The 20,452-nt window shown below is 61.8% G+C and overlaps 1 protein-coding gene across 3 annotated transcripts; it reads left to right on the top strand.

Moving 5' to 3' along the window:
* The first annotated feature begins 1,841 nt into the window (after positions 1–1,841).
* On the top strand, positions 1,842–18,960 carry NR4A1 (nuclear receptor subfamily 4 group A member 1). 3 transcript variants are annotated; one of them, XM_084877420.1, is made up of 8 exons: positions 1,842–1,864; positions 4,070–4,175; positions 13,314–14,197; positions 15,041–15,170; positions 15,437–15,588; positions 15,893–16,095; positions 16,737–16,915; positions 18,146–18,960. In XM_084877420.1, the coding sequence occupies exons 3-8, from the start codon at positions 13,316–13,318 to the stop codon at positions 18,400–18,402; spliced, it is 1,803 nt and encodes a 600-aa protein (XP_084733546.1). In that variant the 5' UTR covers positions 1,842–1,864; positions 4,070–4,175; positions 13,314–13,315; the 3' UTR covers positions 18,403–18,960. The 3 variants fall into 3 exon arrangements, with proteins under 3 accessions (XP_084733546.1, XP_084733545.1, XP_084733544.1); XM_084877419.1 differs by lacking the exon at positions 1,842–1,864 and having other exon boundaries at positions 3,974–4,175; XM_084877418.1 differs by lacking the exons at positions 1,842–1,864; positions 4,070–4,175 and adding an exon at positions 10,487–10,628.
* Positions 18,961–20,452: the final 1,492 nt, after the last annotated feature.

Below are 20,452 nucleotides of genomic sequence, written 5' to 3'. Positions count from 1 at the left end.
GGGCTGGAAGGGAGAGGAGGAAGTCGGGCCTAGGGCCTGCCCGCAGACCTCTTCTGGGGTATAGGAGGTGATGACGTCATTCTGGGAAGCAGGGGTAGCATATGGGCCGGGGCAGGTTTGAAGCTGATTTTGCCTCCTGTTTGGGGTTGGAAGCTCTCCAGCTGTTCGAGACTGCCCTCCCCTCCTTCCCTGCGGCCCTCACTCCATCCTCCCACCGCACCCATAGGACAGGAGGCGCTGGGGGCGCTATTAGAGGAGTCTGAGTGCCCTGGGCCAGAGAGGCCCCCTTTGCTGAGGACCCTGGGGCAGAAGTCAGGAGGGCGAGGGAACCCGCCGCCCACCCTCTGGGGCCCTCTCCTTCCTGCTTCCTCTGCCTCCCATCGTGGAAACATCTACTTCTCTTTCCCCAGACCTCACCGTGGCCTGCAGGGCAGCCTGATAACCAGAGAGGGCCACGCCTTGGCTGGTCCTGCCCTCTGGGGCCCTGCTGAGAGAGGAGAGGGTTGAGTAAGGGTGGGGACAGGGAAGGAGTGCACTGGCTGAAGGGGCTCTGGCTCCAGTGCCGTCAGCGGGAAGAGCCTGGAAAGGCTAAAGAGGCGGGACACACAGTTGGCCCCAGAAGCACAGGAGAGGCTAGGAGACGCCCAGAGTGGCTTGGAACCAGGTCTGAGGTTGGCCTTGATGTGTCCACATTGAATTTCTCTCCAAATTGATATCACATCTGTGCCTAGCACTGCTCTAAGCCCTTTACGTGTAGCTCATTTTAAGCCTGACGATAACGCTACGGCTGTTAATTTTAGACACGCCAATTACAGATTGCCATTTTTACGGAGCAGGAACAAGCGGCACAAAGAGGTTATGTAACTCGCTCAAGGCTGCAAGGGATGAAGCCCGGATGTGAACCCAGGCATCCTGAGACCTAGCATCCTGCCCTTCACTCCTCTACTCCAACCGAGGCCTCCCCCTTTGGGGACTGACATCCCTCCACCGAATATTCCTGAGAGTCCTCACTGCTCTGGTTACAAGGCTGGGCGGGCTGCCTGGAGATGGGGTCACCGAGCTCCCCCCGCCCGGAGGGCCTCTGAGGCTTTGGGGGCGACAGTGCAGCCCCTGGGGAGAGAAGGTATTCTGCTCTGTCCTCACAACCGTTCTCTTTTCTCTGCTTACGAATGCCCCTTTGTGCGTCTCAGGGGGCTGCGAGCTGGATTGAGGCACCCTCACCCCAGAGTAGGGAGTCAGGCTGAGGGGCTGGGTACTGCCATGCGTTGCCATGGTCTGGAGATGCCCCAGATGCTGTTAGCATCTCCTGGCCACAACCCCAAGAACTGTTTGCCTAGGGCCATGGTCGGCAAACTGCGGCTCGTGAGCCACATGCTGCTCTTTGGACCCTAGAGCGTGGCTCTTCCACAAAATACCACGGCCTGGGCGAGTCTATGTTGAAGAAGTGGCGTTAGAAGAAGTTTACGTTTAAAAAATTGGCCTCAAAGGAAATTTCAATCGTTGTACTGTTGGTGTTTGGCTCTGTTGACTAATGAGTTGCCGACCCCTGGCCTAGGGCACAGGCCCCACGCTCTGATGCCCAGCCTTGGGCTGGCTTGTCCCCCTGGCAGCCTGGGTCCTGCCCCTGTCCCCACAGCTGTGTGCTGGTCTGTGCTGTCTGGTCTGTGTGTGCTGGTCTGTGCTGTCTCCAGGGAAGGCCCCTGCTGGCTGGTTTCTTCTCCGTCACGCTGACTCCCCTCTGTAGGCCTCAGCATGGACAGAGGCCAGCTCCAGCCCTGCCTGGCGCCCGGCTCCTTTGGCCAGGCCCTGAAGATCCGGAGGATGGTTTGAGGATTGCCCAAGGCCTGGCCATCCATCCGGAGTGGTAAGTGCTCTGCTGCTGCTCTTTGTCTACCCCTGGGGCCCCGAGCAGGTGGGGTTGGGGGGCAGAGGTGGGTGTGGAGCCGCCTGAGGTGGATGTGGTTTGGGGGGGCGGACGGGGAAGCCCTGCAGAGGTGGTGGGCGAGGTGCTGCTCGGCACGGGGAGAGCTGAGTTTCGGTGGTGGGGTGATGTGGGGGTGTGGAGGGGGAAGCCTCTTTTTCTCAGCAGGATAGGTGGAGGGGGGCACGCCGGGCCCTGTGACATTGGGTGATGGTGGGGGTGGGGGTGGAGGGTGACAGCGACTCTCAGGGCAGCATGTGCCCCGTTCCAGGAAGCTGAGGGGGTGGAGTCGGGTAGATCAGGGCCAGGCTGGGAGTGTAGAGGGGCAGACGTGGGGGATGGGGAGCTGGCTTGTTTCTGGGGTGCAGGCACAGCCCCAAGGGAGGGCATGAAGGGAAGGCGGGGTTACCCCATTCCTCCCTGAAAGGGTACTGATAACCCCCTGCCTACGATGGCTGTCCTGAGGGTCCTGTGAGGTCTGGTAGCGGAGGTGCCTCTGTGAACGGGAAGGATCTTGCTAACCAAGGACTGGGAGAGACCCCCCTTCCCTGCCACTATTAAAAAATATAGATATATTTTATTGAATTTTTATAGAGAGGAAGAGAGAGGGATAGAGAGTCAGAAACATCGATGAGAGAGAATCATCAATCAGCTGCCTCTTGCACACCCTCCACCGGGGATGTGCCCGCGACCAAGGTACATACCCTTGACCGGAACCAAACCTGGGACCCTTCAGTCTGCAGGCCGACGCTCTATCCACTGAGCCAAACCGGTTTCGGCCCCCGCCACTATTGATCCAGCATTCCTGAGGGGGGAGATCTCAGTCTGGTGGACATGGCCAGAGGGATCCTCGGATGAGGGACTGGGTTACAGAGGGGAGAAGTGACTTTTCCAGGTCCTACGGTGAGGACATGTAGAGCCAGGCTCAGAGTCCAGGCTCCTGGATTCCAGGCAAGCCCAAGCCCAGAGGCCTGATCTGCTGTGAGGACACACCTTGTCTGAGCATGCTCCCAGAGAATGCACGAGCCGATCTGCAGATGGGGAGTGAGAGGGGGGGTCATTGGAATGGCATTTCCATCAGCCCTGTCTCTGGGGACCTGGGAGACTGGGATGGGCCAGGGGCACCGTAGTCCTGGTTACCATGTTTACCTGAGGTAGCTGGAGTTCACCCTGGCACCCTTGACAGGGATCCTGTGACACCCCCCCCCCCCTTTTCCTTCCCTGGAACGGAGAACAGAGGGCGTCTCTGAGCAACAGCCCCCTGAGGCCTTGGGAGATCTCAGATGAAGCAGGGGCCGGCTCAGTATCTCCCCCGGCCCCCCCAAACGCCGTTGCCTCCTGGGGAGTTGGTGTTGAGGGTGCAGAGAGCCCCAGAGAGATGGCTGGGCTGGGGAGGGCGGGGTGCCAGGGTGAGCCTGGATGGAAAGGGGAAAGCCCTGGGAAGCTGGGCCTCCGTTTCCAGGGCTGCCCTGGCTGTGCACCTGGCCTCATGCTGGCAGCAGGCTCTGTGCCACCAGCCTCAGGCCGGGGCAGGAGAGGAATTAGTGTAAGCGGGAGAGGCAGGTGTGTCCGGTCAGCCGGAGGTCACGACGTGGGAAGCACGTGAGCGAAGGTGGCAGCAGTGGGCCAGGTATCCCCGCCATTCCCTCGGCTCCCACCTCTACCCTCAGCTCAGACCTGGCATCCTGAGCTCCCAGCCTTCCCTCTGGGTACACAGCAGCCCCCAGGACAGGGTTTCTCATGTTCCCCTCGTTGTCTGGGTGGCCGGACGAGTCTCTCATGTCAGACACACTGCCAAGGCCACCCTGCGGGGCTGCCAGCTGGGGCCCCGTGAGTGCAAGAGCTGCTGGTCTTGTGACGTGGACACCTGTCTGCCAGGCCCGGGCACGGGCCCAGCGTCACGCTCACACCGGGGCTCCCGTCAGTTGACTATTTTGGGCTCCTGCTGACCTGGGCCAACGTCGGGCTTCAGCCAAGAGGGCCCTGAGGCAGCTCCCCCTGTCCCCAGAGGCCGTTCTGGTTTCTGCTATATAAACAGAGCAGGACACGCTGGCCTGGAGACAGCTCTGTGTCCCGAGCCCGCTCAGCTGGTGCACGGCCTCCCCTGCGCAGGACAGGCTGACTGGGCGGTCACGTCTCTTCCCTCAGGGCTCCCTGAGGCCACGGGAAGGGCCCCCCACCGGGCCCGGGACCCTCCTCCCTCGGTGCAGCAGCTGCCCACGATGAGCCGAAGCCGACTGTGAAGAGGAAACTGGTGAGTCTTAGGAACGGGGACACTGAGGCACAAGAGCTGGGCTATTTGGGTCTTTTCCCATCGAGACTGTCTGCTCTGTGGTTTGTGTGGCCTCGAGAGGAGTCAGGGAGGAGGAGGGAGCAAGGGTGGCCGATGTCCTGAGGAATGAGAGTCAGGGCTCCCCTGCAGTTGGATGATGGGAGCTGGACCTGGGGACCCTTTGTGGCTGAGAACCGGGAGGCGCCATGCCATCTTCCTCCTTCCTTGGAGCTCTCCCACGGGGTCCTGGGCCTCCTCTCTGCCGCCCAGGTCGGGACCCGGCACCGATGTGCTCGGGTGGGGAGGGGCACTGGAGTGAGCCGGGTGTCCACCCGGGTACTTCAGCACTGGCTCTTGTATGGGGTCCCTGGACCCCCAGCTGGCTGGGACTGGGAGGCAGACCCCCGGGCGTGGCTCCCCCGAGCTCCCCGCCCCTGCCCCACTCTCCTTGCCCAGCTCCCCAGCTGGTTTGGGTGCCTGGGAAGCAGAGCTGGAGTGAGGTCTGGCAGGTCGGCCAGCCAGCTTGCCACAAACATGCTCCCCAGGCCCCAGGCCAGCGGCTCCGGCCCGGCCTGGAACAGTGGCAGCTCCTTACGTGGGAGGCTCTTGTGCTCTCCTTCTCAGCGCTTAAAAAAAAAACAAGACCTTTTCCCCTTTCTGAACGTGAGTCTCTAAACGAATCCAGAGCCTGTGCCTAAAAATACTTTAACAATAGGAAAATGCCTCAGTCTTTCCGGCTGGGGCTCATTATCAGAGCGTTTTTATTTTGGAATTTGAAATGTTGCCCAAGGTGGCTGGGTGGAGACCCCGGGCTGGGCAGGAGATTTGGGTGGGTGCTGGCTCTTCTGCAGGCTGATGGGAGACCCTCCAAGGGAGGAGGCAGGCATGGCTGGCCAGGAGCGGGGTTTGGAGGAGGGTGCACACGGGGCGTGGGCTGTCCTTTCCCAAAGGAACTCCGTGATCCCGTCTGCGCTTCCCAGCTCTGGCTGTTCTTCCTGAGGTCGAACCTTATTCCTCCGTGCTCTATGCTAATTCCGTCCGGCCGAGAGGGAAGTGGGGTTGAGAAATCGCTGGGCTGAACATGACCTCTATGGAGAGAGGCCTGCTTTCCTCAGAGCGTGGAGCACTTGCTGCAGACAGGGCCTGGGATTTTCTGGTGCTGGGTGGAGCCACCTCTCTGGGCACACTCCCATTTCCTTTCACTCAAGCCCTGTTTTTCTCTGGCTCGTAAAGAAGGGGGAGGCCGGCTCCCCAGGTTAGCTGAGGACCCTGGTGTCTGTCTCCTTTCCCTGTGGCCTAGGATCCTGCTGCAGGGCCCCAGAACCCCCATCCCCAGACGGTGCTCTGCTTCATTGTTGAGCCTTGATGCACCCCCCCGCCCCAACCCCTCCTCCCCCCCTAGCAGAGGGAATTCTGGGTCTTGAGATGCTGTCTGCTTTGGACAGGTGAGAAACAGTCTCAGAGAGGGCAAGGGCCTGGTCGCACACCAGGTTTGCTGGCTCCTGGTCTCAGATGCCTCTGAGAGCTCCTCTGTCATTTGCCCCGGCCAGGGGCTGGGGGGAGAGGTAGGGGCAGTAGCCAACCTGCCCACATCGCTGGGAGCCTGTTTTCAGGGAGATAACATATGTCCGTGGGAAGCCTCCTGGGACAGTAGGCAGCATGGTCCCAGCCCCGGCTCGAATCCCCCTGCCCACTGTCCGGGCAGGAAGAAGAAGTGGCCAGGAAGGGCCAGGCAGAGGTCCTGGGGCTGAGGTGGGGAAGGTCCCCTGGCCATTCTCAGGGAGAGGAGGCAAAGCTCTCTCTCTCTGCCCACCCTGGGGTGGGTGTGGAGGCCCGTGGGTGGGGTTGGTTTTGGTGAAAGGGGGGCAAGTTCCTGCCCTCTGCACAGCAGCAGAGGGGGCACCCTGAGGTCAGGGGCCAGCGTGGGAAAGGGGCCGTGCAGTTCCACTTCCTCCATCCTCTATTCTCTCCACTCCACGCCCTCCCTCGGGGCTGGGAACATGGGCTACCCATTTGGGACGGCCCTGAGGATGCTTGAGGGGCCCTCCTGCCAACTTGGGGGAGACAGAGCCTTGCTCTCACGTTCACACATTGATGGGGGAGGGGTGTGGCTGAACACATGATAAGTCCCCCTAAGATGTGACTGGGAGGGGCAAAGGCCTAGTGAGTTGTTCAGAAAACATGCTGTGTGTGTGAGGAGCCCTCTGTACTGTCAGGGGTCATGGCCGCTCCCAGCTGCAGTTGTGTTCTGAGGATGTCGCATGAGAACAAGTGCATCATGGGAAGCAGCCGCTGCTCCTCTGTGATTTCAGAAACACACACACGAATGAGTAAATTCCAGCGGCATCTGTACCATATACATACAGATATTTCTTTCACTGAGGCATGACTGTCTTTTAGTTATGCTTTTATTTATTCAAAAAATATTTTATTGATTTTTTTACAGAGAGGAAGGAAGGGGGATAGAGAGTTAGAAACATCGATGAGAGATCAACATCGATCAGGTGCCTCCTACACTCCTCCTACTAGGTATGTGCCCACAACCAAGATACATGCCCTTGACCGGAATCGAACTGGGGACCCTTGAGTCTGTAGGCCAACACTCTATCCACTGAACCAAACCAGTCAGGGCTACGCTTTTATTTTTGAAAGTATAATATATGTACCACAAAGCATGCCAATGACAGGTGTGATAGTTTAAGAGTGGGGGGCCATGTCCAGATTGTGAACCAGAAGGTTCCCAGACCCCCTCCTGGCACCACTATTTTCGATTTACAGATGCTTGTTTGTACCTGGTTCTGTGGGGGCACTGGGTCCAGCCCAAAACTGAGAGTTAGGGGACCTGAGTGTGAGTCCTGCTCCCAAGCCTCCATCTCTTCATTTATAAAATGTGGGTCAGAATTCTCCTGGACGGCCGAGGAGAGGGTTCGTGGGAGAACCCATGTGAAGTGCCCTGGGCTGACCCTTGATCGGTATTCCTCGTGCTCCCAACCCCAAGTGAGGAGGGGCTTATTGTTCTGTGAGGCTGACCCAGGGGTGGCACGGGAGCTATCTTAGAGGATGAGCAGGGTTAGAATAGGTGGTGGTGGGCAGGTTTAACCCAAGGTTCTTATATGGGGGCGGTGTGGAGGAGAGGAGAGTTGTGAGGGCACATTGGTGGGCTGGGCCTGCAGTGGGGGCCTGACGTGGGTGGCTGTCTTATCTCCAATATGACACCTTCCATCCCTGCCCTTCCTGTGTTATCCTGGCCCTTCCTTACCTTCTGGTTCTCCCCTGAGTTCTGGATTCATCTCTCGTCATTTCCTGTTTCATCATTACCTGTCCCCCCAGCCCCCACCAGAGCTGTTGCACTCTTGAAGGCTGGGAGGGCCCTTAGGAGTCTCTGTGCAGCCTGGGACCAGCTTCTGGTCTAGGTCTCCCAGAGTCTGCATCAAATATGCCTTTCCCCACAGTCCTGCCTTAGCCAGACGCCATCCCTTCAGAGACCACCTCCTCTGGAGGACATCAGGCCAGCAGGGATGAGCTCAGGTCCCCAAGTCCCTCCCCTCTCCTCCTCTCTCTCAAGCTAGGTGTTCCACAAGGGTGCCCAATGGTGGCCCTGGCTGTGCTCCCACAGAGGGACCCCACCTTTGTCTCCTGTGTTCAGAGTGTCATGTGTGTAGACCTCCCAGCACCCCTCCCCTCCTACAAGCATGGCCAGGAGGCAGATGCAGTTGCCTCCCCTCCCCTCTGCCTTTGGAGAGGGGAAGCGGGGCCCGGGCTGCAGACGCAGATCTGGAGGCTGGGGCTGAGATGCGGAGAGTTAGCCAGGGCCCTGGACAGCTCCTCAGCACGTGCGCGTTCCCTGGTGCTCCCCGGTGGGCCTCCCCGCGGGAGCAGGGAAATGGACAGTGGTCGGAGGAAAGGCAGGTGCCAGGGCTCAAGGCTGGCCCCGTCCTCAAAGAGCCGCTGAGGCTGGGCTGGAGCACACGCAGCTTATACACCTGTCTGGCTGGTGGGGGGGAGGGGGGAAGAACGCTGATCTGGCGAGTCATCTTTTGCTGACCTATTAAAATTATTTTTATTTTTTGAGGAAGGCCATGTTGGTTGGAAGGAAGTGTCCCAGGGCGGGCTGGGGGACTGGGCGGCCAGCCCAGTTTCACCCGCCCAGACTCGCTGTGTGTGCCTGAGCAGGGTGCAGGTCCTCTGGGAGTCCTTGGGTCCTAATATGCAAAATGGGAAGACATGCATGATATTAGTGGTCAAGCCTTCTTTTTTTTTTCTTTTTTTTTTTTTCCCCTAAGCAAAATCTTATGCAAAGGGCCAAGACAAAGAAAAATTTTGGCTTAAGTGGGGTGGAGATCCAGGATGGTCCCATTGGCATTGTCCTGCCCGTGTTTCACCTGTACCCCGGTGGCCTTGAAGGGTCTCTGGAAGATGGTTTGGGAAAAGCCAGCGCTCTCTGAAGACAGAGCTCCCATGCTGGAATCGGGGTGTTCTGGCAGGGCCTGACCACATACATCACTGAAGGAGATTGGGATTCTGCGAAGACTGCTCCGTCCGGGGGGTTTGGGTTTGGGAAGTGGAGACAAGCTGGTTAAGGGGTGGTTTTAATTTTCCTAATGGGTGCGGGCAAGGAAAAGCAGAGGTCCCTGGCCTCACTCCGCTGGTCTGCTGCTGCTTCCTGCAGGTCCCACTTAGGCATGGCTGTGGCTGGCAGTAGGCACTGGGGATCCAAGAAAAGTTCCAAAATAGAACTTCAGGAAAAAGTGAAAAGTTGCATGCAGGGCATCAGGAGCAGAAGTGGGGTAACGGAGAGTGCACAGATGACAAGCACTGCTGGGAACAGATGAAGTTTGAGGTGCTGGCTGGGCCTTTGAATGGACAGAGAAGTGGGGGCTGGAAGACAAGGGTGTGGGGAACCTGAGATGGAGGTGAGGATGGAGGTGAGGAGCAGAAAGTGCCCCAAAGGTAGAAGGAATTGTTGTAGGGTGCCCAGATGAGGTGAGAGTGGGGTCCAGGGGTGCATGCTCAGTGGAAGCAGAAACTCCATGTAGACTTGCAGGGGAGAAGGGGGCTGGGTGAGGCCCCAGTGTGTGTGTGTTCTCCTTATGAATATTAGCCCTTCCTCCCCCTCTTTCCTAGCAGGTAAGGGTTCCCCAGGCGAGGGACAGAGTGGGGGTGGTGGGGGGAGGGGTGACAGCCAGACCAGGGAAGGTTCCAGGTGGCTGCAGCCTGGCCTGTGCCCTGATATAGCCCTGATACAGGGCTGGTCAGAGCTTTCCACAGGTGTTGGAGGTGAGGTGACAGGGGAAGGCCAGAAAAGATCCCCTAGAAATGCAGTCAGTAGGGATCACCCCCGTGGGCCACCACCTTTCGCTGTGACCTTGCACAAGTGCCGTATTTCTGAGTTTGTTTATTTATAAAAATGGGGAAGAGTCTGCACACATTCGAAAAAATTTCTCAGGCTCAACCCAGTTCTGAAATTCGGTGATTTCCCACCAGCGTTCACTCAACCTGGAAGGGACTGTGGCGGGGACTGGTGAGAAAAGAAGTTCAGCGGGTGGGGCAGGGCCCATGGGTCCATCTTCCGCCAGGCAAACCCCTGCCCTCCGGAAGGTGTTTTGCATAGGAAATTGCGGGGGAGAGAATAAGACTCTTACTGATCCTTGGGGTAACCTCGCAGCCCAGGACCCCGCTGGGGAGATTCTGCAGGGGGAGGCTGGTCAAGTGCACGGGACTGAGGTGGGGGGGAAGGAGGGGGCGCAGTTTCATCAGGTGTGCCCCTGACTTGCCCGCCCCAATCCCAGGCCTTCAGGAAGGGCTTGGGAGGGTGCCAGGCGGAGTCAGCCCAGGGAGCCAACCCAGGGAGCCGGCCCGGGGAGCTGCTGGAGGGTGAGGAAATCCTGGTCAGGGAAGCCCTAGCGGCCGCGGCTCCAGAGCGCCCTCTCCTTGGGCTCTGGCCCTCCGGCCGGTTATTTCGGACCTGGGGACCCCGGGCCGGGCCCTGGGTGCCGCGGGGGAGCCTCGGGAGTCCACGAGCTGCTATTTTTAGCCGGCGCGGCGGGCGCGAGGGCGCTATTTATAGATCAAACAGGCCGCGCTCCCTGCGTCAATGGAACCCCGCGTGCGTCACCCGCGCAGACATTCCAGCCCCCCTGGCCCCGCCCCCCCGGGCTCCCCGGCCCGCGCCGCCTCCCGCCGGAACCGCGCCGCCCCCCGCGCCCTTGTATGGCCAGGGCCGGCCGGCCGTGCGTCAGCGGCGCCCCCGCCCCGCCCCGTGCGTCACGGAGCGCTTAAGAGGAGAGTGGGCTCCGCCGGGGAGCCCCAGCGGCGGCGGCTGCGAGAGTTAGGGCAGCGTGCAGGCGGCAGGAGCAGGAGTGCGCTCGGCGGCGGCAGGCATCGACTGACTCGGGGTGCTGCTGGTCCCGGGCTGGGGAAGCAGGAGCCGGCCGGGTAGGTACCCCCGCGGGCAGCGTGCAGCTCATCGGCGCTGCCTGTCTTGGGTTTTCGGGGTGTTGCATGCAGGAGATGGGTGGGTGTACGCGCGGGTAGAGAGGATGTTGTAGGGTGCAGCTCTGGAGTTGTCCGGGGAGCAGTTGGGAACGGAGCAAGGACCCCAGGTTGGACTAGAGTCTGCCTGGTGCGAGGGGGTGAGGTCTGTGCAAGGTGGAAGCCTCAGGGGGTTGGAGTTGGCGCCAGGAGTCGGGACTTGTCCAGTTGGGAGCTGTCTGTAGATCAGCCTCCCAGGGTGCTCAACGGGGCACCCAGCGCCCTGGAGTGAGGTGCTTGATGATGGGGTTTTCAGTACCGCGGGGGGGAAAGGGACAGAGAGCTTCAGCTGCTGGGAACCTTTGGATTTCCAAAGGGGTCTCCCTCCTCCCAGCTTGTCAGCTCCCTCCCCGTGCTCCTGGTACTTTTCTGAACACGTAAGAGGCTGCGGCTTGGCTTGCAGGACAGACAGCCTGAAGTTTCTGCCCCAGCTCTGTTAGCAGACCTCGGGGTGGCCCACGGAAATGGCCAGCGTTGGTGGCTGAACGGTGGAGGGGGTGCCGTTGCATGATGGGATCAGAAAGTCCCCTTGGGGCAGGAGCAGGGTCTCTGGAAGAACAAGGAGCTGGTTTTAGCTGGAGCTTGGATCCTGTGTGTGTGTGTGTGTGTGTGTGTGTGTGTGTGTGTGTTACGTGGAAACCCTGGTCCCTGGGGGTCCTGGATGCCCATGACCAATGTTGGGGTCTCCGGTGTGGTACTATCTGGAGAGGGACCCCAATCCCTCTACCTCCGGAGTCACGGTTGGATCAGACAGGTAGGGTGCAGCCTGAGGCGGTAGGTTCAGCAGAACAGGTGCAAGCCACATTGTTGCCAGGACCTGCCTGGAGCCGGATTCGCCCCCTCCCTCCTCCAACCCCGCCCCTTCCTCCTCCCTGTGGGACTCTGTGGGTCCGTCTCTTGCGCCTTTGAGTACCTGCATTGGGGCGGGGGCAGGGGGGGTAATAGGTTGCGGGGGGGGGGGGGGGGGGGGCGGGTTGTTGATCCGGATGTGGGACGTCCGAGTGGAGAAACAGGATTTGAATAAAGCTGGAAGCCCAGCCCTCCGTGGCTGCCGCCTCTCCTCCGCCCCAAACCCATCCCTGCCCATGCCTTCCCAGGGCAGGCGGACGTGGCCACTTATCGCTCGCAGGTGCTGTGCGCTGCGGACAGGTGCTGCCGGGTGGGTGGGGCCAGGGCTTCCTGGGGCTCCGTTGTCTGGGTGGCTTGTGAGAAGGGTAGGTCAGGCCCCCGGAGGTGGGAGAAAGGCTGGAAGCTGAGGACTGTTGGGGTTCTTTGCCCCTTCCCGCTGCCCCCCCCCCCTTGATGATAACGCTCTGTGCCAGCTTGCTCTCTTACCCAGCGTCCCTCCCTGACTGGGGAGGCCGGAGCTGTGCAGACCCCAGGTGTGGAGGTGGGATGGGAAACTGTCCTGGAGCCGCTTCTCTGTGCGTTTACGACCAGGCTGGGAACTTAGGGGTCCCCGGAGTGATGCTTCTCTGGTCCTCAGGATTGGGGTGGGGGGTGGAGGGTGGGGGTGTCACCCCATTGTCTGAGCTCCTGAAGCTCTCAGAGCACAGACACCCTTTCATGGAGGGACCCAGGCAGGGCAGGGTGTCTTCTCCCTGCAGAGCCACTTCCGGTCTCCTGGTGGACGCTGAGGGCTCTCTTATGAAAAGCACAGAGAAAAATGCTTGGGGGGAGCAGAGAAATTCCTCTCGGGGACTGTCCATTCTCCCGGACACCCAAGGGGCCGTCCTCTCCTCCCTCCTGCCTCCTCTCAGCCTCTCTTCAGCATGTGGCCTTTAAAGGTTTGGAGCCAGGTTCCCCGGTCTCCGGGGGAGCTGGGGACGGGGCGAGCAGCCTGGGCTGTCTTCCTCTTTGCCTCTGGGAGCATCCCAGGCCAGGGCAGAGAGGGTACCCATCCCCAGATGGCAGGGCCGGTGTGCATGTGGGACCTGCAGCCTTTGCTCAGTCAGACAGGTTCATTGCTGCTCAGGCCTTTTTCACTCCCAGCGCCTCTTCCATTTGCAGGATGTCCTTCCCAGGTCCTGGGGGGCAAGGAAGGGGGTGGGGAGGGAAGAGGGGGTTTTTGCAGAGGCTAGGCTGTGCCTGGGAATACTCCCAGAAGTGCCAGATTGGAGAAACAGCCTATCGGCTCCCGGGGACTGAGCTAAGGCCGAGGCTGGCTGCTTCTCCCACCCACCCTTCTCCCAGCCCCCACCCATGCCTTCCCCTCCCCGGCGGGCGAGGGAGGGCAGGGCCCTGGAGGAACACAGCTTCCCCCTGTTCTGACAGAGAGATTCTGGCCGGATGCCTTCCCCAGGGCTCCCAGGCCGGCTGGGTGTGGCAGGCCTTCCGACGGAGACCACTCTCGCCGGGCCTGTGCTCACAGTGGCCTGTGCTCGGCGGCTTTCTGTGACGAGGAGGTGGAGACGGTGCCGTGGCCGGGGGCCAGGGCTCCTGGGTCCTAGGGCTGACCGTGGCTCTCACACCTCGGGGTCTCACGTCTGGCTGGCATTTCCTGCCACCTGGCCGCTCAGGGGTCTGTCTTTAGAGTCGGGCTTCGGGCTCCTCTCGCTGATGCCCCTCCGTGGTGCCTTCCCTCTCCAGAGATGCCCTGTATCCAAGCCCAGTATGGGACACCAGCGCCAAGCCCAGGACCCCGTGACCACCTGGCCAGCGACCCCTTGACCCCCGAGCTCAGCAAGCCCACCATGGACCTGGCTGGCCCCGAGGCGGCTCCTGGCGCGCCCACGGCCCTGCCCAGCTTCAGCACCTTCATGGACGGCTACGCGGGGGAGTTCGACACCTTCCTCTACCAGCTGCCGGGGACGGCCCCGCCGCCCTCCTCGGCCTCCTCCTCCGCCTCCTCCACGTCCTCCTCCTCGGCCACCTCCCCCGCCTCCGCCTCCTTCAAGTTCGAGGACTTCCAGGTGTACGGCTGCTACCCCGGCGCCCTGAGCGGCCCGCTGGACGAGACCCTGTCCTCCAGCGGCTCCGACTACTACGGCAGCCCCTGCTCGGCCCCGTCGCCGCCCACGCCCGGCCTCCAGCAGCCCCAGCTCTCCCCCTGGGACGGCTCCTTCGGCCCCTTCTCGCCCAGCCAGACTTACGAAGGCCTGCGGGCCTGGACAGAGCAGCTGCCCAAGGCCCCCGGGCCCCCCCAGCCCCCGGCCTTCTTCTCCTTCAGCCCCCCCGCCGCCGGCCCCGGCCCCGGCCTGGCCCAGAGCCCCCTGAAGCTGTTCCCCGCGCAGGCCACCCACCCGCTGGTGGAGGGGGAGAGCTACCCCATGCCCACGGCGGCCTTCCCGGGCCTGGCGCCCGCCTCCCCGCACCTCGAGGGCCCCGGGGTGCTGGGCGTGCCGGGGCCCTCGGCCAAGGCCCGCGGCGGGGCGCCGGCCGGCGGCGAGGGCCGCTGCGCGGTGTGCGGGGACAACGCGTCCTGCCAGCACTACGGCGTCCGCACCTGCGAGGGCTGCAAGGGCTTCTTCAAGGTACGGGGCTGCCCCGGGCGGGCCGGGCTTCTCGCGAGGCGGGGGACGGGCTGGCCGCTCCCCCCCCCCCCCCCCGGGTCTGTGGGAGCCTCCCCTGTGGGCTCTCCCGGCGAGTCCCTCTTTTCAGGAAAGGGTCCCCAGGAAATGGCGAGGGGCTGGGACCTCTCCCGTCTTAGGGCGCACACTGCCCCGGGGGGACTGCGGTGTGATGGAGAGAGGGGGGTGAGATAGGGGCAGAGGGTGTGGGCTGCAGGAGTCCTCAAGAGGGTGTGTGCTCATGGCCGGCCTCTGGCCTCCCGCTGCCCATCCTCGGCGAGCCAAGGCCTGGTGGGAAGGGGGCCCCGGGCGAGAGCTCGCTCGCTCGCTCTCCTCGCTCGTGTTCCTGGCAGGAGATGAAAGGCTCTGGGAAGAGGGCTCGGTGCTTGAGGGCTGGGGGTGGACTCGGGAACAGGCTGTGTGTTTGTCCCAGCACTGGGTGCCCGCTTAGCTTCCCGTCACCACCCCCCGCCACCCCTCCCCGGCCCTCTCTCGTCCGCCTCGAGGAAGGGACAGGCGGATGCGGGCCCAGGAGACCTGCAGGTGTCTGGGCTGCTGGGGAGCCCCTTGCCCTCGGTCTGGGGTCCTGGGGGTCTTCCTCCCGATGTGAGAGCTCCCCCAGCGTCCCCAAGATGTTCTCTCTCCCCCCACCCCCTTCCCCCCCCCCCCTGCCGCCCAAATGTTAGAAAAATAGCTGCGAACAGAGGGTGCTTTTGTCTGGGATGGCAGCAGGATCTGGACCGTCCCCTCCCCGGCTCCCCCTCCCCACACGCCCTGACAGCCTGTTCCGTGTCGCCCCCCCTCCAGCGCACAGTGCAGAAAAATGCCAAGTACATCTGCCTGGCCAACAAGGACTGCCCTGTGGACAAGAGGCGGCGCAACCGCTGCCAGTTCTGCCGCTTCCAGAAGTGCCTGGCCGTGGGCATGGTGAAGGAAGGTGGGTGGTGGACAGGCCGCGGGACAGAGGTGGGCCTGGGGGGGTGGCCGGCGGAGGCCCCGCGTCCGTCCTGGCGGGCCGAGGGGCCGGGAGGGCGCCCCTGGACCCCATGTCTGCCCCACCTCTGGCCCACCTGCCTTGCTTACAGGGCGGTCCCCGTTGGGTCCCTGGGTCTCGGGGGCTCTAGGTCCTCGGTCTCCCCAGCACTGAGAGGCCCTTCCCGGGGGTGCCCTCCTCCCTGCCTCACCCCGGCCGTTTCTTTGCAGTGGTCCGGACAGACAGCCTGAAGGGGCGGCGGGGGCGGCTCCCCTCCAAGCCCAGGCAGCCCCCGGATGCCTCCCCTGCCAACCTCCTCACGTCCCTGGTCCGGGCGCACCTGGACTCCGGGCCCAGCACGGCCAAGCTGGACTACTCCAAGGTGAGCCCCCGGCCCGCGCCCAGCGCCTCTGTGAAGGGGCCAGAGCCCCTCTTCGGCTGGTGGACAAAAGGAAAGAGGAGCCGCCTGTGGCTGGCCGGATGGGAAAATGCCCCCCTCGGGTGGGTGGCCGGTTGGAAGCGTGCGCTCCTCCCAGCGGCCTCTGCCCCGGTGAACGTGTCAGCACCGGGAGGCACGAGGTGGGCGGGACCTCCGTTCCTCTCTCACCCCGGCTGAGAGAGACCGGCCTCTGGAGCGTGGGCGGCTGTGCGTGGTGGCCCGTGCTGACCCTCCCGGCCGCCCCCAGTTCCAGGAGCTGGTGCTGCCCCACTTTGGGAAGGAGGACACCCGGGACGTGCAGCAGTTCTACGACCTGCTCTCGGGGTCGCTGGAGGTCATCCGCAAGTGGGCCGAGAAGATCCCGGGCTTCGCCGAGCTGAGCGCGGGCGACCAGGACCTGCTGCTGGAGTCCGCCTTCCTGGAGCTCTTCATCCTCCGCCTGGCCTACCGGTGAGCCGCCCGCCCGCCTGCCTGCCGCCTGCCCGGAGTCCCCCGCCCCTGACCACCGCCTGCCTGCCGCCTGCCCGGCCCCTCCCAGCCGCCCTGCCCCGAGCCCCCCGCCCCTGACCACCGCCTGCCCGGCCCCTCCCGGCCGCCCTGACCACCGCCTGCCCCCCGCCCTGCCCGGAGTCCCCCGCCCCTGACCACCGCCTGCCTGCCACCTGCCCGGCCCCTCCCGGCCGCCCTGCCCCGAGCCCCCCGCCCCTGACCACTGCCTGCCTGCCGCCCCTCCCGGCCGCCCTGCCCCGAGCCCCCCACCCCTGACCACCGCCTGCCTGCCGCCTGCCCGGCCCCTCCCGGCCGCCCTGCCCCGAGCCCCCCGCCCCTGACCACCGCCTGCCTGCCGCCTGCCCGGCCCCTCCCGGCCGCCCTGCCCCGAGCACCCCGCCCCTGACCACTGCCTGCCTGCCGCCTGCCCGGCCCCTCCCGGCCGCCCTGCCCCGAGCACCCCGCCCCTGACCACCGCCTGCCTGCCCCCCCGCCCGGCCGCCCTGCCCCGAGCCCCCCGCCACTGACCACCGCCTCCCCGGCCCCTCCCGGCCGCCCTGTCCCGAGCCCCCACTGACCACCGCCTGCCTCTTCCCCTCCAGGTCTAAGCCAGCCGAGGGGAAGCTCATCTTCTGCTCCGGCCTGGTGCTGCACCGGCTGCAGTGTGCCCGGGGCTTCGGCGACTGGATCGATGGCATCCTGGCCTTCTCCCGGTCCCTGCACGGCTTGGCGGTCGACGTCCCTGCCTTTGCGTGTCTCTCGGCGCTCGTCCTCATCACCGGTGAGTGGCCGGTCCTGGGGGCCGGGGCGGGCCTGCGGGCCCTGGTGGGCTGGCATCTGACACTTCCCGGACTGCCACCCTGTGATGGGGGTGCGGTGCAGAGAGGGGCGGCCTCTGCTCGGAGCAGCTCTGCGGACGGGAGGCAGAGCCGGGGTCCTGTGACTGCAAAGCCTGGGCCAGTCTGAGAATGACCCCGAGTGACCCGAGAGCCAGACTGTGTCGGTGTGGTGTGTGGCCTAGGGCTGTGACTTATTTTTAAAGTCTTACCTGGGTGACGTTGCGTAACTGCACAGACGGTAAATCTTCACAAACGAAGCACACCTGTGTAACCAGCACCTAGGTCACCACACAGACATGACCAGTCTCCCCAAAGCCCTCCTTGTGCCCCCGACCCCCAGGGCTGACTCCATCCTGACCTCTGACGGTGCCGGTTCCCTGTGCCTCCTGTGTGCTTCCTGCAAATAGAATGATGCAGGATGGGCTCTTGGTGTTCAATGCAGGGGTTTTCAGATCTCACTCTTTTATTACTTATTTTTGTTAATCCTCACCCAAGGTTATTTTTTTCCATTGATTTTTGGAGAGAGTAAAAGGGAGGGAGGAGAGAGAGAGGGAAACATCAATGTGAGAGAGACACACCCATTGGTTGTCTCCTGCATGTGCCCCCACGAGGGCTGGGGATCCAACCTGCAGCCCAGCTACGTGCTCTTGACCAGGAATTGAACCCGTGACCCTTCAGGGAGTGGGCCAGCACTGTAACCGCCGAGCAACACCAGCCAGGGTTATGCTCTATTTTTTTTAAAGCACCAGAATCTGGCCCATCCCATTTTGACTTAAATTTCCCAGGGGACCCCGCAGGGTGTGAGGCCTCTGTGGGTGTGAGGCCCGCTGTCCCTGGAGGTGGCCTCTTGGCACAGTTTGGGGGAAACACTGGCCTCGTCAGAACGCCTGGCTAGGATCGCCTTTCTTTTCCGTGATCTTGGGCAAGTCATCGAACCTCCCCGGGCCTCAGTTTCTCCCCCGGGAAGATGGGATAATGAGGGTTGCTGCCTTCCTAACTTCTGACGAGGCTCAGCAATGGCTTTGTGTGTGTGTGTGTGTGTGTGTGGACGTGCTTTTGCAAAGCGCTGGTGGAGCACGGGGGGCGGCCAGCGGCCGCGGTCTCGGAGGCCTGGGGGAGGCCGGGTTGTGGCGGAGTCCGTCCAGGGTGGCTAACCCGTGCCCTCCCCACAGACCGGCACGGGCTGCAGGAGCCCCGGCGGGTGGAGGAGCTGCAGAACCGCATCGCCAGCTGCCTGAAGGAGCACATCTCGGCGGTGGCGGGCGAGCCCCAGCCGGCCGGCTGCCTGTCCCGCCTGCTGGGCAAGCTGCCCGAGCTGCGGACCCTCTGCACCCAAGGCCTGCAGCGCATCTTCTACCTCAAGCTGGAGGACCTGGTGCCCCCTCCGCCCATCGTCGACAAGATCTTCATGGAGACGCTGCCCTTCTGACCCCCGCCCGGGGACACGCGTGTGCACCGTGTGTGCACGCTCCCGCGCCACCCCACGTGCCTTGAGCCCATGGCCCTTGGATCCCCCGGAGTACCGCCCGCCGCCGGGCTGGAGCTGCAGACTGACTGGCCTCCTCCCATACTCCGGGAGGTCACCCCCTGGAAGAGGGGATGCGTTCATGGGGGAGACCCCTACTATGTGTCTTACCCCCCTACCCCAGCCCTGGCCTTCATGTTTTTGTAAGATAAACCGTTTTTAACACACACCGCTGTGCTGTAAATAAGCCAGACGCTGCTGTAAATACAGGAAGGAAGAGGTTGAGTCTGGGGGGAGGGTGAGAGGGAGGCATGGGACCCACCAGCCCGGGCAAGCCTTCCCCAGTCTCTTCCTGCCGGCTCTCTCGCCACCTCCTTCCACATGTACAGAAACTCACCCGAGGAGGAAGACAAATGACAGATTCTGACATTTATATTTGTGTATTTTCCTGGATTTATAGTATGTGACTTTTCTGATTAATATATTTAATATATTGAATAAAAAATAGACATGTAGCGGAAACTGGGGTTCTGTCTATCTCTGACACCCGCGGCCCCCCCACCCCCATAATTACATAAGAGACAGGTGACTGGGTAAATCTTGGCTGTTACCAGCCTGACCAACAGGCCTCCGTTTACTCTTCTGTAAAAGGTGGATAATAGCCGAAACTGGTTTGGCTCAGTGGATAGAGCGTCGGCCTGCGGATTGAAAGGTCCCAGGTTCGATTCCAGTCAAGGGCATGCACCTTGGTTGCGGGCACATCCCCAGTAGGGAGTGTGCAAAAGGCAGCTGATCGATGTTCCTCTCTCATCGATGTTTCTATCCCTCTCTCTTCCTCTCTGTAAAAAATAAATAAAAAATAAATAAAATAAAAAATTAAAAAAAAAAAAAAAAAAAAAAAGTGGGTAATAATGGCCTCGGCTCCCTGGGGCTGTTCTGCAGAAGCACAGAGAGCAGAGCCTGACACTAGAAAGCCTAGGCTGACATCCAAGTCCTGCCCCGGGGCAGTGATCTCTGTTTTGGCTTCCAAGTTGGTAAAACAGAGGGGCGGAGTCTACCTCGTGTTGCTGCGGGAATACAGGGGTGTGGGTGTGGGGCAGGGTCCGGCAGCCGGAGTGATGGTGACAGCTGTTTTTAGCATACACTTTTTCCACCCGCTTCTTCGGCATTCTTCCCCACAGGCCTCACAGCCCAGCGTCCGGACCCAGGTCGCTGGCAGGCCTTGGCTTCTTGGCAAGAAGATGTTCTGAGGTCCCTACCTGTGCCCAAGTGTCCCTGTGTAGGTGTGCCTTCCCCCAAGCTCGTCAGCTGCTCGGTCAGCTGGATTAAAAGGCAGCTTTCCCAGCCCCGGCCGGTGGGTTCAGTGGTTAGAGCGTTGAGGGGGTCTCAGGTTCAATTCCTCAAGAGCAAGTACCTGGCCAAATCCGATTTGGCTCAGTGGATAGAGCGTCAGCCTGGGGACTAAAAGGTCCCAGGTTGGATTCCGAACAAGTGCATCTACCTTGGTTGTGGGCACATCCCCAGTGGGGGGTGTGCAAGAGGCAGCTGATGGATGATTCTTTCTCATCGATGTTTCTAACTCTCTATCCCTTTCTCTTCCTCTCTGTAAAAATCAATAAAATATATTTTAAAAAAAAGAGTGTGTAGCTGGGTTTCGGGTTCGCTCCCTACCCCCAGTTGGGATGTGCCTCTCTCAAATTGATGTTTCTCTCTCCCTCCCGCCCTTTCACTCTGTCTGAAAAGCAACGGGGAAGATATCCTCAGGTGAGGATTAACAAAAAAGGAAATAAAGAATAAAAATGAAATGCAGATTTCAAGACCACCTCACAGATCCAGACGGGCAGCCCTGGCTGGGGAGGTCACTGGGTTAGAGCGTTGTCCTGATACCCTGAAGTTGCAGTCAGGGCACCTACGAGAATCAACCAATGGAAGCATAAATAGTGTGTGGCAGCTGTTCTCATCACTAGGGGGCTCACGTAGGGACCAAGGTCTCCATTGCCCCAGCCCACCCCCC

The sequence above is a fragment of the Pipistrellus hanaki genome (assembly GCF_964339955.1).
Source record: "Pipistrellus hanaki genome assembly, chromosome: 3".
NCBI lineage: Eukaryota > Metazoa > Chordata > Mammalia > Chiroptera > Vespertilionidae > Pipistrellus > Pipistrellus hanaki.
Note: the sequence above shows the minus strand (reverse complement) of the source record. Positions and strands in the feature narration are given on the sequence as shown.